Source organism: Stenella coeruleoalba (genome assembly GCF_951394435.1).
Source record: "Stenella coeruleoalba genome assembly, chromosome: 4".
Lineage (NCBI taxonomy): Eukaryota > Metazoa > Chordata > Mammalia > Artiodactyla > Delphinidae > Stenella > Stenella coeruleoalba.
The window spans coordinates 72,658,876-72,679,811 of record NC_137149.1 but is presented as its reverse complement, the minus strand read 5'-3'; the positions used below and the strand labels follow the sequence as shown (position 1 = coordinate 72,679,811).

The 20,936-nt window shown below is 38.9% G+C and overlaps 2 protein-coding genes across 17 annotated transcripts in view; one reads left to right on the top strand and one right to left on the bottom strand.

Moving 5' to 3' along the window:
* LNX1 (ligand of numb-protein X 1) overlaps positions 1-13,834 on the top strand; it is a gene marked incomplete at both ends in the record, with an annotated part of 120,348 nt that extends 106,514 nt beyond the window's left edge. For both annotated transcript variants that reach the window (XM_079920854.1, XM_079920855.1), the window contains 4 exons: positions 3,175-3,352; positions 5,004-5,235; positions 13,145-13,303; positions 13,699-13,834. In XM_079920854.1, the coding sequence (XP_079776980.1) occupies positions 3,175-3,352; positions 5,004-5,235; positions 13,145-13,303; positions 13,699-13,834 (705 nt within the window). The remainder of the gene's footprint in view (positions 1-3,174; positions 3,353-5,003; positions 5,236-13,144; positions 13,304-13,698) is intronic.
* The window catches only part of FIP1L1 (factor interacting with PAPOLA and CPSF1), a 67,016-nt gene continuing 59,399 nt past the window's right edge, over positions 13,320-20,936 (bottom strand). For 14 of the 15 annotated variants that reach the window (XM_079920833.1, XM_079920841.1, XM_079920846.1 and 11 more), the window contains 2 exons: positions 16,409-16,546; positions 15,389-15,657 (listed from right to left, as the gene is read on the bottom strand). In XM_079920833.1, the coding sequence (XP_079776959.1) occupies positions 15,510-15,657; positions 16,409-16,546 (286 nt within the window). In that variant the 3' untranslated portion in view covers positions 15,389-15,509. Of the gene's footprint in view, positions 15,658-16,408; positions 16,547-20,936 lie in introns of all 15 variants that reach the window. The other variant, XM_079920838.1, reaches the window with a different exon arrangement.

Here is a 20,936-nt window from a genome sequence, read left to right as displayed (position 1 = left end):
TGTATGTGGGCATTCTGACCCATTTTATAGATGAAGTCAGAGGAACCTGGAGTGATTACAGTGTTATAAAATCTCTCGCTTATTACTATTAGAACCCAAATAGCGCTTCCCTGGTGGCGCAGTGGTTGAGAATCTGCCTGCCTATGCAGGGGACACGGGTTCGAGCCCTGGTCTGGGAAGATCCCATGTGCCGCCGAGCAACTAGGCCCGTGCGCCACAACTACTGAGCCTGCGCGTCTGGAGCTTGTGCTCCGCAACAAGAGAGGCCGCGACACTGAGGTCCGCGCACCGCGATGAAGAGTGGCCCCAGCTCACTGCAACTAGAGAAAGCCCTCGCACAGAAACGAAGACCCAACACAGCCAAAAATTAATTAATTAATTTTTTAAAATTATATAGAACCCAAATAGCAACAAACGATGTTCAAACTTTCTACTAGAAAGGCAATTAAATTATTGGAATTTTTTTCACCTGGGTAAACGTTATAAATACTGTATTGCTAAAACCCAGTACTGGATGAATTGTGGGAAATTAGCATTTTCACAGCGTATTGTTGAGATTATAAATGATAGAGCTGTTTCAAAGGTAATTTATCAATATCTATCAAAATGTTAAATGCTCAGGCTCTTTGATTTAGCAGTTATACTTCTAGGACATTAGCCTGAAGAAATATTTACACAAGTGCACAAGATATGTGTGTCTAAGGATGTTCACAGTGACACTGTTTAATTTCGTGAAAGACTAAAAAACCCAAAAGGTCACTAATGGTGGATATGGCATATTCACACAATGAAATACTAGGCAGCTGTTCAAGAAGAGATAAAGAGTGTGTGTGTGTGTGTGTGTATTTACATCATAAAAGATGTCCTTATTTTCCAGAGCATTCCATATGTGTATAAGGCATCACCTTGAGAGATTAACTACCCCTACAATACCCCAGGCCCCCTAGAAATAATGGAGTTAAGCCCGTCTTTGAGAGCACAGGGAATAAATGCCTTATGAATATCCCCAGGAACAAGCTGAAGCAGCAGGGCAGCCTGTTGGAGTCTCTGGGTTTAAAGCTTTGCCCTGAGTTGGGGGCATTTCAGAACTGCCTGCATCTCCAAGCTGGGATATTTTTTTTTTTTTTTTTTTTTTTTTACTGTTGTGGCATCTCCCATTGCGGAGCACAGGCTCCGGACGCGTAGGCTCAGCGGCCATGGTTCACAGGCCCAGCCGCTCCGCGGCATGCGGGATCTTCCTGGACCGGGGCACGAACCCGTGTCCCCTGCATCGGCAGGCGGACTCTCAACCACTGCGCCACCAGGGAAGCCCAAGATCTTTTGAGAGATATTTGTGGTTAAAGGAAGAGACATTCTGAATCTAATTGCTTTTTAAAAAGGAAAAGTCATGTACTAAGGACAGATCTTGAGATCCTCTCCAAGTCTACTCCTTTGCCTCAGCTAGCATGCTAGGACCACTATGTTCATACTGTTACTTGCTTGTCTTGTCTTGAAACTTTTCTCTGAAGAAAGCCCCATTTCAGTTTTATGGTCCTCATCTGACAACCAATCTACCGGGCACTTCAAAGTTCTAAGGTTTATATAAACACAACCCAGACCTTACAAGTACTAATTGTAACATATACCTTGCTATAATCTTAATTTCCAATTTATTATTCTATTACTATCAAAAACAATGTGGCAATTTGCAATTCATCCATCCATTTATTCGACAAACATGTACTTATCATCATCAATGTGTTAAACACAATGTTCAGGGCTAGGGATACAGTCACAGGGCATTACTGTATACAGTAAGGCCATTAAAACAGACGTGGGTTATTTAAAACCATAGGAAATCATCAGATAATAAATGCACAAAAATCCTAGGCTTATCTTGCTTCATAATGAAGCATTAAAAATTGATTCTGTACATGCAAGCATTAGTTCTGTATAATGTCAACCATCAAATTTACAGAAGTTTGATTATAATTCATTTGATTTGTTGCATAGATAATATATTCACAGGGTTCAAAAAATGGAAAGTATATATTAAGTTTCTCACCCTTCCCTGATCTGCCCAGTTTCCCCCTCCACCCCCATGAAGCCACTTTTTCTTCCGGAATTTCTTTATGAAAATGCAAGTATCAGTACAAATTCTTATTTCCCTCCTTTTTTTTAAAAAAATGAAAGGTAGTATACTTATATTTTGTTCTGTAGCTTGGTTATTTTTGTCAGATGTGTTTTTAAATTTTCTTTCTTTAGATAGAACTATAAGCTATGTTTTGAACCATAGACTTTTGGAGGTTTGATCAAGTGTTATAAGTATTTATTTGCAGAGCAAATGCCCATCTAGTCTCCTAGGTCACTGCCCAAGCAGGAAGGAGAATAGCTTTTTTGAAAAATATATATTGATACATATTCATTGATAAAGCAGTACCCTTGACCTACTCTTATTGCTTCAAGATAATGTTGAATGTGGCTTCAATGTTTTTAATCTAGTGTTGTTGAATCAAATCACAATTAATTTGCTTTTGAAAAGTTGGTCTACATTGTGTATTACATAATGTATATATTATGTTTTATGTAATAAAATTAAAGGCTATAACTGCACATTATTTAGGACTGCTAAAGTAAGAGTAAAGTTGTCAGCTGGGGCAAACCTAGATATTGGTGAGATTTTAGAGTATAATATCTAGGAAATTCATTATTTTTCTTTGAGGATTTCTGTAATTGATTACCTGCATAAATTAAACTGGAACTATTTAATTTAAATATGGTTACATTTTAACCTAGAAAAACTTCCTGATATTCATGCATGACGAGAGTTTTACGAAACGTTGACTCACTGTATCAGGAATAAATGGATCACCTGAAAAATTTTGGGTGCAATTCACTTTGTATACTTAATATTTCTCCAGTGGTCTCCAACCTATTCCTCTTCCCATTTTTTACTTCTCTCATTTGGAATATAAATTTTCTCTGAGTCAGCCTAAGGAATTTGGGACAATGTAACTCTGTTGAGAGTGAGGACCAAGTGAGGCGTTCTCTGCCTCTCTCTCCTTCCTTCTCTCTATGTACGACCAAGAACCACCATCATATATTTATGCAATCTTGGTAGTTTTTTGTATGAAAGAAATGCAAAGCCACTTACGAATAAATGTGCTATATTTGTTTTTCTGTCTGTGCCTTCAGCCCCTCCACCCTGTGGTCACTTGTCATGAGAAGGTGGTAAGTGTCCAAAAAGACCCCAGTGAATCACTCGGCATGACCGTTGCAGGGGGAGCATCACATAAGGAGTGGAATTTGCCAATCTATGTCATCAGTGTTGAGCCCGGAGGAGTCATAAGCAGAGATGGAAGAATAAAAACAGGTAAAAAGTAAAGAGACTTAAGGTACTGGGGCAGCAGAGTGTTAAAAGGAATTAGCGGCTTACTGGGTTAGGTAACTGTTTCCAGAATTAACAAGAGAATGTGAGGGTGATCTGGCCAGGGCATCTGTGACCCATTGACCATGATTGGTTTGAGTATAGTTCCTGGACCGGGTTTCACCCCTCTTGGTTCATGTGGGTTGATGTGGGCCACCTTGCTTGCTGGTAAAGTGAGTATCTGCAAACAATGCCAAGAATTAATAGGGAAGGGCTACAGTTATGAGCAAGTTGCCTTGATTAAACGGCATAATTTGGTTCCATTCATTCTAAGTAATTCTTTGGTGGATTGATCCAGTGATGAAACTGTTCATGAATCGTTCCCTTTATGGGTTGGATAGGAGAAATAATTTGATAGATTTTGATTCAGTGAATATTTATTAAGTGAAAATACCAAGCCAGGTACTTTCCCATTGATGAAAAGTGTTTCACTACTTTAATCTTATATGATTTGGGCTCCTTAGAGTGAAGGAAAGAGATGTCCAATTTGTATCTCTGATAGTATTGTCAATTCCCATGGATGGGTAGCTGATGGTTGAGCCGATATGCCCTTTCAGGGTGTTCAGATTCAAGAAATAAAATGTGAAGTTTTTGAAGTACAGTTGCTCAGCCTGAGGGGCCACGGGGGGATGGCATGTGTGAAGGGCTTCAGTCAGCCAACCTAACGGTGCTTCTCTGGGGTTCAGGATGAACTCAAGGCCTTTCCCATCTTTCTCCTCCTGTCCTTTTACTCTTGCTATGGTTATTTTGTGCGAGAAAGTTGATATTCAAAGGAAGCAGAAAGACAGGAGGGAGATAAAAAGATAGGAAATGGAGGTAGGGGAGGTATGTACTTTAGTTTCTCTTTTCTTTTTCACCCAAGCACCCGGGTGGAGAACGATGAGGTCAACTACGAAGTGACTTATTAGTGAGAGAACGTGAGCAGAGGGTTATATGATAGGATGGCCCCGCACACAGTAGGGGCTTAACCAGTGGTAGCTGTCAGCACCTGTGCACTGAATAGAAATGGAACCTCTTCTTCCCACCTCTTTAGGAACACAGTTCCAGGCCCATCGTTCTTAACTGCCGCAGACTCATCTGTCAGACTCTCTCATGGGAAGCTTATTATTTATTCATTCAACCCTTATTTATTGGGTGCTTACTACATGCCTGGCTCCATGTGGGTGCTGGGCGCTTTTGCCACATGCTCCGCCTTTGTGCTAAAAATGGGAAGAAAAGAAAAAAAAAGGAGGTTTTCTTTGATTAAATAGTGAACGTGGCTATTTTATCTCCCTTCCTTCCTCCCTCCCTCCCTCCCTCTCTTCTTTCCTTCTTTCCTCCCTCCCTCCCTCCCTTCCTCCCTCCCTCTCCCCCTTTTTAAGGCAAGAGCCAAATACCAATAGGTGTGCGTTAGAATCCCCCTCACGTGATTTACCAGCGCCTTGGCACATGCGCACTGCTCGCGATTTGATGTGAGAAAACCCAGCCGCATGTTGACTTGAGGCTAAGGAAGTGCCCCTTGCCCTCTCCACGTACCCGCATCCCAGTCAGTCCGTGCCCCTTTGCCTTTCCAGTTTGCACTCTTACTAAGAATGGCTTCTGCTTCTCCGGTCACTAGGTGACGTTCTGTTGAATGTGAACGGGATTGAACTAACAGAGGTCAGCCGGAGCGAGGCGGTTGCTTTATTGAAAAGCACATCCTCCTCGGTGGTACTTAAAGCTTTGGAAGTCAGAGAATGTGAGCCCCAGGAAGAAGGCAGCAGCCCAGCAGCGCTGGACTTCAACCACAAAGACACGGCCCCACCTGGCAACCGGTCCCCCTCCTGGGTCATGTGGCTGGAATTACCACGGTGAGTCCCAGCGTGACATCCTTGGGGAGGTGTGGGAGGAAACGATGATAGTTCTTAGACCACTGTTTCACTCTCTTGGGCTGGTTCAGGGCACTGACATGTTAACGAGACCCAGGCTTGGTTGTGGGTCTATTTGAAAGAATTTGTGTTCCTTTTGGTAACTGAAACTGCAGCAATTCTTGGGCAGGGACGAAAGCCTGGGTGTGGAAACACTGTTTGGCCTTCACGGAGAGGAGGTCGTAGGGCTGCCATGTTCGATTGTGTGGGTTGTATGTGCGTCAGGAAGCTCAGTCGACAGAGAGAGGGCGCTGTTTTCACACACTCTGGAGCAGGGCAAGGTCAGCTTTTCTCAATTGGCTAGTGGCGGGCCTAGGAACTTGCATGGAGGTAAAACCAGTCTGTGGCTTCACGCCTCCAGCTCTCCGGTGGCCCCAGCTAAACCCAGAGCAACGCAGCAGCACAGTTTGCCTTTGCCCAGATGCTGGGTCCTGTGTTGATTGAGGGCCTCAGATCACCTCTCCCTTGTTCCTACTCTTGAAAAGTCCTGGTGTAAACCTTCAGGAAGCAACTAGTTTGTCATCTCAGTGAGATGTAACTAGAGCCTTAGAGGGGAGCCAGATAAATGTTTTCGGAAAGTTCAGGAAAGGATTTGAGGGCAGCCTTGCTAAATGGCTAGATACAGAAATCAAATATTCGAAGGACAAATAATTTGGGGTTTGCTCACCTGCATCAGAGCGTAAGCTCTTGGCCTTCAAAGGATTGCCTTAATAATTCCAAATGCATGACTTAAATGTTCAACATTAGAGTCACTGATGATGGTATGCTGGCAGAGGATTAAATGAATGAAAGTAGGATGTTTGGTTTTAGTACATTTTTCTCGAGGGTGGAGATAGGTTGGTCTCTCTCTCTCTGTCTCTTAATTTTAAATGAGGTTTTAAAAAACATCCCTACCTCAAATACACACTGAGATTCCCTTTTTAGCCTTCACTAGTTGATAAAATATTTTTTAAATGAGTACATTTTAAGTTAAAAACTGAGCATTGAGTTTAAAAAATTTAATTTTTTAAAAAAATTTTCTTCCTGGGTGGAAGAAGAGAATGTTACTTTAACTAAAATCGTATGGAAAAAAATTTTCTAAAACTTCAATCTATTAAAATGGATCATTTAAAAAATTTTTTGTGCTTGAAAGCTACTTGTCTTATAAAACAGAGTTCCTTGCCGTTCATTCATGTAAAGACAGAACAAATGCGAGATGTGTTTTACTTCACGTACAACCAAGTGAATGGCTTTCTCTCCCTCTACCTTTGCCCTTGACTTTGGGCACAGCACTTCCCTGATCTTATCAGAAGTCCAATCTGGATTTTGCTCATTTCCTTTAGAAGAATAGAAAGTGTGAAGCCAGCAAAGACAACACTGGTTTGCAGTCCCCCCGGCAATTCTTAGTTTCCTTCATCTCCTCCTCTCCTCGTAGTAATAAGCACAGTGAACATTCAGAGGGCACCAAAGGGTAGAGAGAGAGTGAAAGTGAGTCTTCCACCCTTGGCCCCTCAGATCCGCTCAACAGAGGTCACAGTTACCAATGACTTGTGTAATTTTCCAGGGAGTGTCTATGTCAGAGGTTGGTAAACTTTTTCTGAAAAGGGCCAGAGAGTGCAGATTTGGAGGGTCATGCTGTCTCTGTTGCCACTATCCATTTCTGCTGTTGTGGTGTGAAAGCAGCCATATAGACAGTCAATACATAGATGAATGGGCATGCCTGTTTATTTATAAAATTGGGTGTTGGGCTGGGCTGTAGTTTGCTGACCCCTAGTCTAGGTATATATGTACACACACACATACAATGGTAACATACACACTATGATGTACCATAATTTTTTTTTAATCTAAGAATATACTTTGGGTATCATTTCACATCAGTACACATCAAGCTTCCTCGTTCTTTTTTATGGCCAATAGTATTCTCTTGTATAGAAGTACCATATTGATTCAGCCAGTCCTGATAGTATTGTCGAGACCTAATTTGATGGTGGACACTTAGGTTGTTTTCATCTTTCGTAAGCAATGTTGCAAAATGAATTCATAAGGAAGGTACAGTGGTGTTCATTGCACCGTTGTTGTGTCCACTACCAATAGGAACTGGTTAAAGAAATCATGCTATATCTGTACAACCCTGTGATAGGTTACCTGGTTATGAAACTATCTGATCACCTCTTTTTGGATTTCGTAGGCATTGCATCACTGACTGGCACTGAGTGGTGATGTGGAGAAGTGAGGCCTGTCTCATTTCTTTCCTTCTCTATGTGGCTTGGTCTTTCTACCTAACGTTCAAGATAAATGTTGTTATTTGGCATCTTCTTTTCAGGGAGTCCAGATATGTATGTTACCTCTTTTTGTTTTATATCTTTCATTTTCTCTTGAATCCTTTTCAATTCTATTTACTTTCATTCTGCTTTCTTTGCTTGTTTTGGTCTGTCCTTCATAACCCTTACTGTGTTTTCAGTACATCTTTGCCTTTGTACTCACTTTCATTTCTGTGTTATTTTTCCCTTCTACGTCTTTCTTCTCGGCCCATTTCTTCTCCTCTTGTCTTATATCTCCCCTTGAAATCTTATATCTCTGCCTTGATCTCTTTTACAGAGCCATTGTTTCAGAAGTATTTTAAATTCACAGGAATAGGGTTGGTTATAAATTTCCTTTTCTCTAGCAGCATTTCATTTCTGTGGCAGCATTTTTCTGGTGAGTGGTTTTTGTCTGTTACTGTTTTTACTGTTACTCTCCGCCTTTTCTTTTATATGTGTCTCTGGTTCATTTTTTAACCTTTGAGCTAAATTTTTCCTGGAGTGGCTGTTTGCTGGAGGTTTATAATAAAAGGAAGGAACCAGGGCCATCTTGCAGGTTGGCATTTCTGATCTTGACTGCATAGAGCCCCAAAGGTGCCAGGTTCTCCCTCACTGATGCAATACCATGGGCATAAAAGTCTCTAGTCATTTGGCATTAGTGATGTCCTAAGAGTTTCAGGCCTTAGCAAAAGTTACTTGCCTGCCGGAACCGCTAGAGATTTAGGCTGCAAATAGTTTTTTTTTTAATTCACAAAGAAGACATTTCCCTCCAAGTTATACATTTACCCAGTCAAACCTTTTCCCCTTTTGCTTAACAGATTTTGAGGGAAAACTATTTGCCCTAAAGTATGATCCAGCCACTTACCTAATATTCCCTACCAGTGAAGAAAAGTGATATGTCAGCAGGTCTAGAAACAATCTCTTTTCTAGGACATTGTGATCACGTCCTCAAGTGCAGTCCAACACGTAGAATGAATGTATATGAAGAGGGTACCATTAGTATGCTGAGCCCCAGTGGGTGTCAGATATAACAAACAGTAGCAGAGAGTAAAAGTAGGTTATTAAGGACAATGCAAACGTGTCTCACCCTTATCAGGGATGCCTTTTGTACACCCCTGGGCAGTAGCTCCAGACATGGGCTCTAAGCTATACAAATGATCAGATGCAATTCACTTGGAGGGGATTCAGAAAACACTGAAGACCTTCTGCTTTATTCACTGTTGGCTCTCAGGGCCCACACTCCACATCTGGAAGTCTTTGAAAACATGCTCTCATCCGGACTAGTATGATAGTGATACACGTTAATTCATTTCTTCTCTTGCCTAAGTATTGAACCTTTCACTTTCCTGAACTTCAGAAAGCATTTTGAGGACTGTCTGTATCGAAGAGCAGGGAGGCAAATATCATGGGTTGTTTTTTTTTTTTAAGTCAAAAACTTAAAACTTACATTTTAACTATAGGACAGGGACACTGTCAAGTACATCCAAACCCGGAATAGGAATAACAACTGCAACAGTAGCTCATACTGATATAACCTTTTCTGTGTGCCAGGCACTCTGCTAAGAGCTTTACATGTTCTTTGCATTTTTCACTCATTTAAAGCTCACCTCAGTCCTATGATCTAGGTACTAATATTATCCCCACTTTAAAGATAGGAGACTGCAGCACAGAGTGGTTAAGTAACTTGCCCAAGGTAACATGCTAGTTAATATGCAGAACTGGGATTTGAACCGGGCTGCCTGGTTGGGATCTTAACCACTATGCAGTGTTTGGGGAGCATCCTTTAGGAGGATGTGAAGCCTATATTTAGCTTTTATAATTTGAGTCTTACCGTTTCTCTCTTTACCATAAACAAGTTCTGCAGGAGTGTAAATGCCTCAGATTTCTGTCATTCAGTGGATGTGTCATGCACCCAGCAGCACCGTATGTATTTTTCTTCATTGCTTAGCCTCTTAGGCCTTAAATTTCTTGCCATTCTCCTCCCCACCTCCCACCATTACCTTCCCTGTGTGATGTTTGCTAATAAGTCACAGTCAATCCAGAATCAAATGAGTAGCTCCTGGCGAAGTCATTTAAGGAGCAAAATTAGTCTTTTATAATTATCCCAAACTCACCTATATTTCTGGTGGGATATGAATGCACTTTTAATGTGTTTGTTGTAATAGTGGGTGGAGCCTCCACAGGAATACCTAGTGTCTCTGTAGGTCTTTAAATGGCTCTGCTTAGCAGGCATTTGTTGAATGAAATAATCAATAGAGTAGGTTCTAGGAATAGCCCTCATGGCCTTCATAATACAGTAAGCAACAACATGTCATAGTGAATTATTAAAAATTATGAATTAAAGAAGTTATAATTAAAATATTACGTAGGCACAGGGTGCTTTGGGAACCTAGGAAATACATTGGAGTGAATGGTGGTATGTTTCATCTAGCTGGAGGACATAACCAAACTAGGAGAGTTAAGAATATCAGTTACTTTTCACAGTCATGCTATGTAACAAACTAGCCCCAAAACCTCAGTAGCAGAAAGTGAAAGTCGAAGAGGGAAGATGGAAGTGAGGCTGCCCACATCTGGAGCGTGCAGGCCAAGCCTGCAGAGCCCTGGGCCCACAGTGAGCGGCCCCTCTGATGTGCAGAATGCCCATTCTGCAGGGAACATCAGACACAGATCAGCTTCAGCTGACCCAGGCCAGGCGTGATTGATCTTGGCTGGCTCCCTCATGCATTTGCAGTCCTTTCTGGGTCGTTCAGGTGGCTCTGCTAATCTTGGTTGGCCATGCTCCTGTGTCTAGATTTGGCTGGCTCTGGCCAATGTCCCACTGATGATCTTATGGCTGAATCCAGAATCGGAGGGGGGCACCACAAAATTATACAATAAGCGGCACGGATGATACCAGGGAAGGGTGATGACTTGGGCCATTCATGTAATTATTTTACACAGTAAGGAAGAATGAGGAGATATTAGTTGTTTTGGACATGCTGAGGTTGAGATACCAGTGGAACATCAAGTTTGATAAACATGTCTAGAGCAGCAATTCCCAAAGTTTTTTTTCAAGACCCCTACACTTATTTAGAGTATTGATGATACCCAAGAGCTTTTGCTTATATAGGTTATACCTGCTAATATTTTACCTTATAAATTAATCTGAATAATTTTATTTATTAAATCATTTAAAATAATCCATTATGTATTAACATAAATAACATCTTTTATAAGAAACAGTATTTTTAAAAATTACAAGAGTGGCAGTGTATGATTTTTGCAAACCTCTTTAATGTTTGGCTTAATAGAAGATAACTGGACTCTCATATCTACTTCTGCATTCAGTGTCCTGCCAGATCACTTACCACATGTCCTCTGGAAAATGTCACCATATGCTTGTAAGAAAATGAGAATGACTCATTAATGTTATGTTGAAATTTTTGTATTGGTAACATAGAAATTTTAGATGATTATTTTTATAGCTTGTCCACATGGAATAAAATATTAAGAGTCAAGGTCCAAAGTGATAATTAATGAAAAAACCCAATGGGTTTTTTTCATCAAAAGGGTGAGAAATACTTAAGTTTTGAGTATTGCTCCATGTACCCATTTATATGTTTTAAAGAACGTTAAGACATATTTAATCATAACCTTGGGTAAGAAGCACCCACCAGCTCTCCTCCAAACACTGGGCATAGGTGGGAACATAATGCTCTAGTGTCTGGGGAACAATTACCTGCTTTGAACATGAGCAGTCAGTGAGCCACTGTGTAAATGTGGTATCAAACACACCACAACTCCTACAGGATGAATTTACTAACATCAAGTATTACTGTGAAATACAGCAAATGAATATTTTATAATAAAAATACGGTTGTTTCCTTTAATGAATTCATATTTTTCAGCAATAATTTCAGCAAAAGAAATTATTGTAAATGATATATATGTATGACAACAGATACAAAACAAAATTGAGTTGCATTTTAGCACTACATTTTAAAGTTACCCACCAGACAAACCCAAAGCTTGTTTTACTTCAAATGGGAGTCGAAATGCCATGAAAAAGTCATGTTACGTTGATTAGCAAGGTCAGTAACAAATGTAATGACCAGCTTCATCACCAGAACATTTCTCAAGAGACTTTTTATTGGTTTTTCAAAAAAATTAGTATTTCAAGGTACAGTTTATAAACAAAATCACCAAATCTTGACTTTTACCAACACTGAAAATGCTAATTCTCTTTCAAACCAGTTCCTGGACTTGGGGGATTTTGGAGTCAAATCCAGCTCCTGACATACCTCTGTCATAACTGTAACACAGTTTTGTACTTAGCCTGCACCTACGTTAACACTGATCCAACTGCCACTGAATAATAAAAGGAACAGCTTCCTCAATCAAATTTTCTATTTTAGCTGAGGGTTCTACCCATTTACAAAAGACCTATGGTCTTTCTCCCATTCCTGTTATAACTTGCTATTCAGTTTTTAACTTACTGCCAGGTTTTTCTCCTTCAGTATGAATCATTCTTACAATCTTTAAATGCACCTCAATCTCCATTCAGTATATTACGCTGCCTGCATGCTTCTATATAACCTATCAAACATGTAAAACTATGTATAAACTGGTATCTTTCAAAAGTCAGAACTTCAGCCAATGAATTAGGGTTACATTTAAATTTTTTCCACTGATGGGCTTCCCTGGTGGCGCAGTGGTTGAGAGTCCGCCTGCCAATGCAGCGGACACGGGTTCGTGTCCCGGTTTGGGAAGATCCCACATGCCGCGGAGCGGCTGGGCCCGTGAGCCATGGCCGCTGAGCCTGCGCGTCCGGAGCCTGTGCTCCGCAGCGGGAGAGGCCACAACAGTGAGAGGCCTGCGTACCGCAAAAAAAAAAAAAAAAAAAAAAAAATTTTTTCCACTGAGATATTAACGATTCAAAGAATTTTTCCTTCATTAAAAATTATTTACATCCATAAGGAAATAAAAATATGATAACTGTAAGTATGCTTGAATGTGGTTCATCAGTAAAGATTTAGGCATAACTTTAATATAAGTTGAGAAATTAAATCTTTAAGCCAGAAATGATTCTTTCCCAGTAGACATAAACAGAACATAATAGATGGTGTCACTTTTAAAAGGGTGGTTAGCTTTAGAAAAGAGAAAAATTAGAAATTAGAAATTTTTAGAAAAATTAGAAAAAGCCAGCTAGGGCTTCCCTGGTGGCGCAGTGGTTGAGAGTCCGCCTGCTGATGCAGGGGACACGGGTTCACGCCCCGGTCCGGGAAGATCCCACATGCCACGGAGCGGCTGGGCCCGTGGGCCATAGCCGCTGAGCCTGCACGTCCGGAGCCTGTGCTCCACAACGGGAGAGGCCACAAAAGTGAGAGGCCTGCATACCGGACAAAAAAAAAAAAAAAGAGCCAGCTAAAAGCACAAAGGTAACTGGGCTATGACACAATTTTGAATGAGACCCATCCAGTGCTATTAAACCTAAAAAAAATAATGCCAATAAAGGGAACGGGAGATGAATCACAGTAATTACTAAGAGTTCGAATTAACTGCGCATTTACATTGATTTCGTTCTATTTCAGGTACCTGTACAACTGTAAAGATGTTATACTGCGAAGGAACACAGCTGGAAGTCTGGGCTTCTGCATTGTAGGAGGTTATGAAGAATACAATGGGAACAAACCTTTCTTTATCAAATCCATTGTTGAAGGAACACCAGCATACAACGATGGAAGAATCAGGTAATAATAATGACTACTTAACAAAAAACTTATATCCAAAGATTGTGTTTTATACATGCAAAAAGCCTGGCCCCATGTGAAATAAGGCACCTATTATATCTTTTTTTATTGGTAAGAAATTTAAAACATTTATGCAGCATTCCATTTCTAAGAAATCCAAAATGATTTGTTACTCTTGGTCCCATACAGCAACTTCCTATACTTTTAGCATTCTTTCTAAAACAAGCTGAACAATAGAATTTGAAGAATTTAAGTGAGGGGGAGAACCTTAATTAGAAGTACTGATAACATAATTAAAACTGACAGATGGAGCAAAAACTGGGACCACCAAAAAAAACTTGCATTAACTTCAGCTGTGGCTCAAAATGTTAATCATGTACCTTTATTTTTTTTAGATGTGGTGATATTCTTCTTGCTGTCAATGGCAGAAGTACATCAGGAATGATACATGCTTGCTTGGCAAGGATGCTAAAAGAACTTAAAGGAAAAATTACTCTCACCATTGCTTCTTGGCCCGGCACTTTTTTATAGAATCAATGATGGGTCATAGAAAAACAGGAAATCACAAATAAGCTAAGTTGAAACAATGTATTTATCTTATCGATTTTTGTATTTGAAGGCTACAATGTAAAAATATAAACTTTAATGTCAGGAAAAGTAGGATCTAATGAAAAGCCAATTACACCTCAGAAAATATAATTCTCAAAATAGAAACATTACTAATAGTTTTTATTCAGTGTGGAGCATTTCTCATTACTCTAGAACTTTAAGTTTATATTTTTCTATTCAATAAAAAGCTCTTAAACAGCTGACATGGTTTGTATGCCCCCACTGAATTCAAATCATACAGTTAAATTAAAACCTGGTATATGCTGAGGTCTGCAAAGGGTACATTATGGGCATTTTAAAAACAATTTCCAGACAGAGGATTTTAAAAGTGCATTGCTGAAAAGTGTTCATCAAATGAGAAATAAATATTTTTCAAAAATTATATAGCTGTCTTTTAGTATGTGATACTAAGTTCATTTCTATTATCACTATTTAAAAGTTCCTAGTAATTCATTCTTTCAAAACCATGTTGCTACCATCACTGACAAATACCTTCTAAGGGCTATCCCTAAAAATGTTCACAGAATTCTATAAACTTGTACTTTCTTAAATGTAATGGGAAATGACTAATCTAAAGCTTATTTATTTTTATTCACAGTATAGCTAGTAACTGTATACAAACTCTACGTGCTGCTCAACCAATGAGCCTTGGAAGAACCATCAAGAAAGGCCAAACCAGCTTGACCTAGCTCATAAAAGATGGCTTTGAGGCAATTCAAATTTGTCACAGTGACGAGTATTTTGTCCATGTGCCTGCCAGAAACTACATTTAGGGCAAGTTATTTCAGAGGTCACCCAAGTGCCATTAGATTTTATTACTTTGGATAGAAAAGTTCCCCTTTAGTTTCACCATGAACCCAAATTTAGAACACTGAAAACCTGCTATCAAAAAGTTGTAGTATCAGGCTTCCCTGGTGGCGCAGTGGTTGAGAGTCCGCCTGCCGATGCAGGGGACTCGGGTTTGTGTCCCGGTCCGGGAAGATCCCACATGCCGCGGAGCGGCTGGGCCCGTGAGCCATGGCCGCTGAGCCTGCGCGTCCGGAGCCTGTGCTCCGCAACGGGAGAGGCCACAACAGTAAGAGGCCCGCATACCACAAAAAAAAAAAAAAAAAAGTTGCAGTATCAAAACTGTATGAGTGAGTTCTTTAATATGCAAAGCAATAGTGCCACAGCAGTGATAAAAGACTAGTTTTAATCTCAAGACTCAGAGGTGCCTTTTGATGCATTTTGCAGTGCAACTTCTTAAGAGACTGGTATTTGATTAACTCCTCAAGGAAACTGGCTAAGAGGGAACCTTGACCTTTATCAATCAGATATTATGTACACAGCTAAACATAGCTCTTTAAATTCCCTGCTGAGTGACTCATTCACATTACTTTCTTCGATACAAAGTCATTACTGTCTATTTTTTAAATATTACAAGACAAAGATTTTTAACTTAACATGAAAAATTCACTCTTTTATTTTAGAAGAAAAAAGTTAACTTTTCATACTAAAAGAACAAGATTAAAGGCAAATTTCTTAAACATTATCCAGAAAAATAAGATTTATAGTATCTATTTCTGGCACTACTGTACACAAAAGGCCATAACCATGCCTATTCTGCAGGTGTAGCTTCGGTGCTCTCCTGTTCAGGGGCAGGCTCGCTGCCAGCTTCTTTTCCTTCTTTGCTTCTTTTAGATTTTTTGTGCTTGTGTCTCCTATGACTGTCTCCTTCTTCACTTTCATGGCGACGTCTACTATTACTAAAGAAAAAAGAAAGGTGTATTCTTAAAAATGTTTAAGTAGTGACGGATCAACCTACTTTAGGTAAATTCTCGGTATAACAGTGGGTTTTAAATAATCTAATACTTTCTTTTTCTCAAACACATTATTTTTTATGTGACCTTTATGCTGAGATTATATTTACATTTAATGCTCACCTTCATTAATATTTTCCTAGAACCCTAAGGACCATATACATTAGATTATGAGACCAACGCACCGCCCACTATGCCAAGAGGGCCACTAGGGCCCATATACTTCATTCTAAAAGACTAAATTACAAATTAGAAACTGAAGCACTAGATCAGAACAGGAAATACTTCCTAGAGTTGATTTTAGGCAAACAATAGGCATTAAAATTTAATGCTGATTTTTTTTTTTTGGTGGGGGGGACTATAAGGCCCTGAATTTTCTTTGATTAAACTGAACATCAGTTTGTTTAATAACAATTACTACTAAAAACTGATTCATATGACAAATCCCCCCCCCCACCCAAGATAATGTAGTAAGTCTAATTCTCATATTTTTTATTCCATGCTAATTTTGGCTTATGGGCATTATAATCTGGTTAGATTTCAATATCTTTGTTGAAACCTATAAGGAACCAACTATAGTCTTCCAATTAGGAACACATATAATGCTCTAGTGGTTACTTAGAAATGTTTGCTTTTACTTCCTGAAAACAAATCAATTTCTCTTGGCTTCAAAATGATTCACTATTAAAGAGCAAACCTTCGAGAGGACTTGTGTCTGGTTTCCTCTTTCTCTCTGTGTCGTCTTTCTCTGTGTCGTTCTTCTTTCTCCCGACTTGCTCTGTGGCGCTCATAGCCTCTTTCTGCATACTCCCTGTATCTGTATCGTTCTTCATCACTGAAATCAGAATAGAAACAAGTTTTCTTGACAACTGGATTGTTGATTCTGAATGACTTCAAGCTACAAAAGACGTGACCTGAGTCCAAACCAGAAGTCCTAATGTTAGCATCTTACACAGAATAGGTGCAAAGTATATACTTGTTGAACTGAGAGGAAAACAATGCTGCTCCCAAATTAGTACTAGATCTAATACAAGAATACAAAATATATAATGATTACACGTTATGTTAAAGGGCCAAGTTCTGTGCTTTCACAGTTGTTATAGGGTAGAAATTTTATATAAATGCTGTTTTTCTTCAAAATTTGGGAGCTGTAACTGATTTAAATTTTAATCAGCAGCTTCATTTTACTTTTTAGACTTAAAAGCATGTTTGTGTATCTCAGATTTCCAATCAAAATTCTTAATGATATTTATAAAATCTTAGGCACACAGTTAAGATTCTAAAAATATATTAAAAATATTTGGCTTATGACGACATAGTCCAAGTAGATAAAGGTTCTTAAGGTTTTGAATCACATAAAGTATATATTCATCTAATGAAGTGGTATAAACATTAAGAACAGAGTGACATCAAAGCAACTTCCATTTTCCAGTGCAAATTAGAAAGCAGGCAATTGTAAACCGCCATATATTGGCATTCTTAGTAGATGTGCAAATTTATGAATACAGGCATACCTCAATGATATGAACCGTAGGTTCAGTTTCAGACCAATAAAATAAATATCACAATAAACCAAGTCCACGAAATTTGGATTTCGCAATGCATATAAAAGTTGTTTACACTATACTGCAGTCCGTTAAGTGTACAATAGCATTATGTCTAAAAATCAATGTACATGCCTTAATTAAGAATACTTTATTGCTAAAACATGCTAACCATCACCTGAGTCTTCAGCAAGTCAACGTTTTGCTGGTTTGAAATATTGTGAGAATCACCAAAATGTGACAAAGAAACACGAAGTGAGCAAATCCTGTTCGAAAAGTGGCGCTGATAATAAAGTATCATACAAGAGACTGAAAAAAAAAAAAGCAATTTCCACAATATCCACACAAAATGCAGGCAGAAAATTGCCTACCGACATACTTGAATTCTGACATCCCAATAACTTAACGCTATCTGTGTGGTAAGGGAGGCGGGTTGGGGGGGTGGAGTGAGGAGGAGGAAGCTGGAGGGAGGGGACCATGGGAACAACTTCAAATCCATATTAAGCTCTGCCTCCATTTTCTGATTTTGGAGAGAATGGACTAGTGAAACTGGGACTGATGGTAGTCATCTTTACCTCCTTAGACCTGTCTCTCCATGTCCTTTCGTGAAAATGGAGACATACTTCTGTTTTTCTCTCAATCCTTCAAGTCTATTTTTTCTTTTTGTTCAGCACAGAAGTCAACATTTTCTACATCCTAATGTCAGTAAACTCTTAGAATGAATAAAAATATCTTTTAGAACACTGTGTACTAAAGAGCTTTGGTTTCTAGAAATATATGTTTTATACAAATTATTAAATTAGAATTTGTACATAGCCTCAAGATGTTAAGGAATCTGAGAGAGAATAACAGGAGACAGAATCAGGTGAAAGTATAAGCCATATAAAAACAAAGCCTAACTGTGGTCTCTTAGCAAAAGTGATAATTCAGGAGTGCGACACCTAAAGCCAAGTCATATTGCTGACCAAGTTACCATTGCCTGTGACACATTTTTAATGTTATTTTAAAGAGTATTCATATATGCATATATATATGGATGATACACACACACACACGGACACATATATTACATACAAACACGATTTTTTTTCTAATCATAAATGTGTACTTGGTACTGGGGAGGTGGAAGCGTGTCATCAGAAAGGCAATGCACCATGACAGGCAGTGTGGAGTAGCAGGAAGAGTCCGTGCAGAGCAGGCCCAGGAACACGTCCTGACTGTTATTTCCTAAGTGTATGACCCAGGGTAAGTTACTTAACCTCTGTGAACACTCAGTTTTCTCATCTGTAAAACTGGCAACAGTCTTTTTCAGGATAGTGGTAGAATTGGCAATAACATTTATAAAGTGTTTGGAACAAGAGCAGGCCCTCAAATGGCCGCTAACAGGCAGGCTCACCATCTTCATTAAATTTAATGTTAAAATTTTCAGAAGCAGAACGCTTTCTGTAAAGATGACTGTTTCTAATAAAGTTTCTGAAGGAGAATAAACTCACACCTACCATGACAAACGAGTATTAGCATTAATATTATCCTCTTTAAAAATGAGGTTCTTTGTAATGATTCCAACTGGATTTACCTAAAGATAACTAAGGTCAATTATCTCATAATTCGTCCTTTGTAACCCTGTTTTTTCCCTCTCACCCTCACACCAATTCTTGTTAGCTTTGAGGCCTTTAAGATTCCGAAGGCAGCCATCTGATGGGACCCTTCCTACAGATGGTGGAAGATTTGGTCTCGTACACAAAATGTAAAGACCCCTTCTCTGATAAGCAGCTGCAGCACAAAGGTTTCTCTGAGCCTGGAAATCATTAGAGCTCATTTCAAACACCCTAGAATGACCCGCCTTCTCTCTGGCCCACAATTAAGCGGCCTAAAAAACAGATGTTGAAACTGGTCTGTAATTTTCAAAACAATGACTCTAATTTGTAACAACACATACTACATGCCATATTGCTGAAATCTCAGTCTTGAGAAAAAAAAAGGCCTTTCCTTATACTTCATTTGGATTTTCCAGAGAACACTTTATTCCTGGGATAATTCAGAACAACACAAAATTCTTCCACCTTTTTTTCCCTCTCTGGCCTTGAACTTTTAGTCAGATTTAAGTAAACATTACGCCTGATGCCCTACAGCTAGCAACATGAAAATCAAATATGGTTTAACCATTAACACTTTTAGCTTCAATAAAAATTAAGTAGCATTTGTGCATGAGTGTGTTTGAAATGGACAAAGAATTTTATAAACACTATAATTTATGCAAAGAAAAGTTACGAGCTCTAGCAAAGCAATTCATTTCAGACTTGTTTCCTATGAAGTTCTGCATTAAGCTCCTTACCTTGTGAACATGTACATTCTAGAGATAACAGTACTATCTCAAATATATTAATTTTAACTACATTAGAAACAATTCAACTTCCCAGAAAGTAATGCGCTTGAACTTAACAGAATTCATGCACTTATGTGACTGAAGTTATTAACAGCACATGTCCCACCACACAAACTCAAAACATACACTTCAACACACACATACACACAAACATGCATGTATGTACCATACCTTTACTTATCTAGTCAATAAAATGTTACCAGGTGCCTACAGTGTGTAAGTCATATTATTAGGAGCTACAGGAAGGAAAAAGATTAATAAATCCTATGGAGTTTCTTCTTGCACTTTTTTTTACATAAAGTTTTAAACTTCTAACCAGTCCTAGATATTGTGACAATATTACATGGTTAAATCTGTAACGACAGTGTATGAGTAATTCTGTATCCTCAGCACACAACTCTGTGCCTGGTACATAACAGGAACTCAAAAAATGTCAGTTACATGAGAGAGTGGCATGGATACATACACACTACCAAATGTAAAACAGCTACCTAGTGGGAAGCAGCCACATAGCACAGGGAGATCAGCTCAGTGCTTTGTGTCCACCTAGAGTGGTGGGACAGGGAGGGTGGGAGGGAGACGCAAGAGGGAAGAGATATGGGGATATATGTATATGTATAGCTGATTCACTTTGTTATACAGCAGAAACTAACACACCATTGTAAAGCAATTGTACTCCAATAAAGATGTTAAAAAAAAAGTCAGTTTACATGAATGAAAGAATGAATCTGGTTCCCCACCACCCCCGAAAGAGGAAGAAAAAAAAAAATCAAGTACAGAAAGAGTAATAAAAACAAATGAAAAGTAATAAATTTTTAAACTACCTGATTTCAAGACTAGAAAGGATTTTAAGTAATATCTCAACCATATTTCCAGTAGACAGTATGGCTCTAGTGTTGCTTTAATTTCTCTATGCTTCCATTTCCTCATCTGACAAATCAAAATTTAGACTGGATAACCCCTAAGGACCTTTCTGGATTAAGAAGTATATGATTACATGATCACATCTAACAAAACAAATGCTGTCTGAATCAAGCATATGCTCACATCTTGAACTGATATATTACTTCATCTCATCCAGCAAAATCAGAAAACTGTGTACCTTACATTTATCTTACCCATAAAAATAGCTGATAACAAAAAAAAGTTATCTTTAACTTATTTCATTCTACATTGTGAAGGTACCTAAATGGATATGTTAATTAGAAAGATGCCCAAATTAACGCTTTGATATAAGGGTTGATTTTTATCCATTTCAAAACCTATCTGGCTAACACAGTTTCACCAACAGTTTT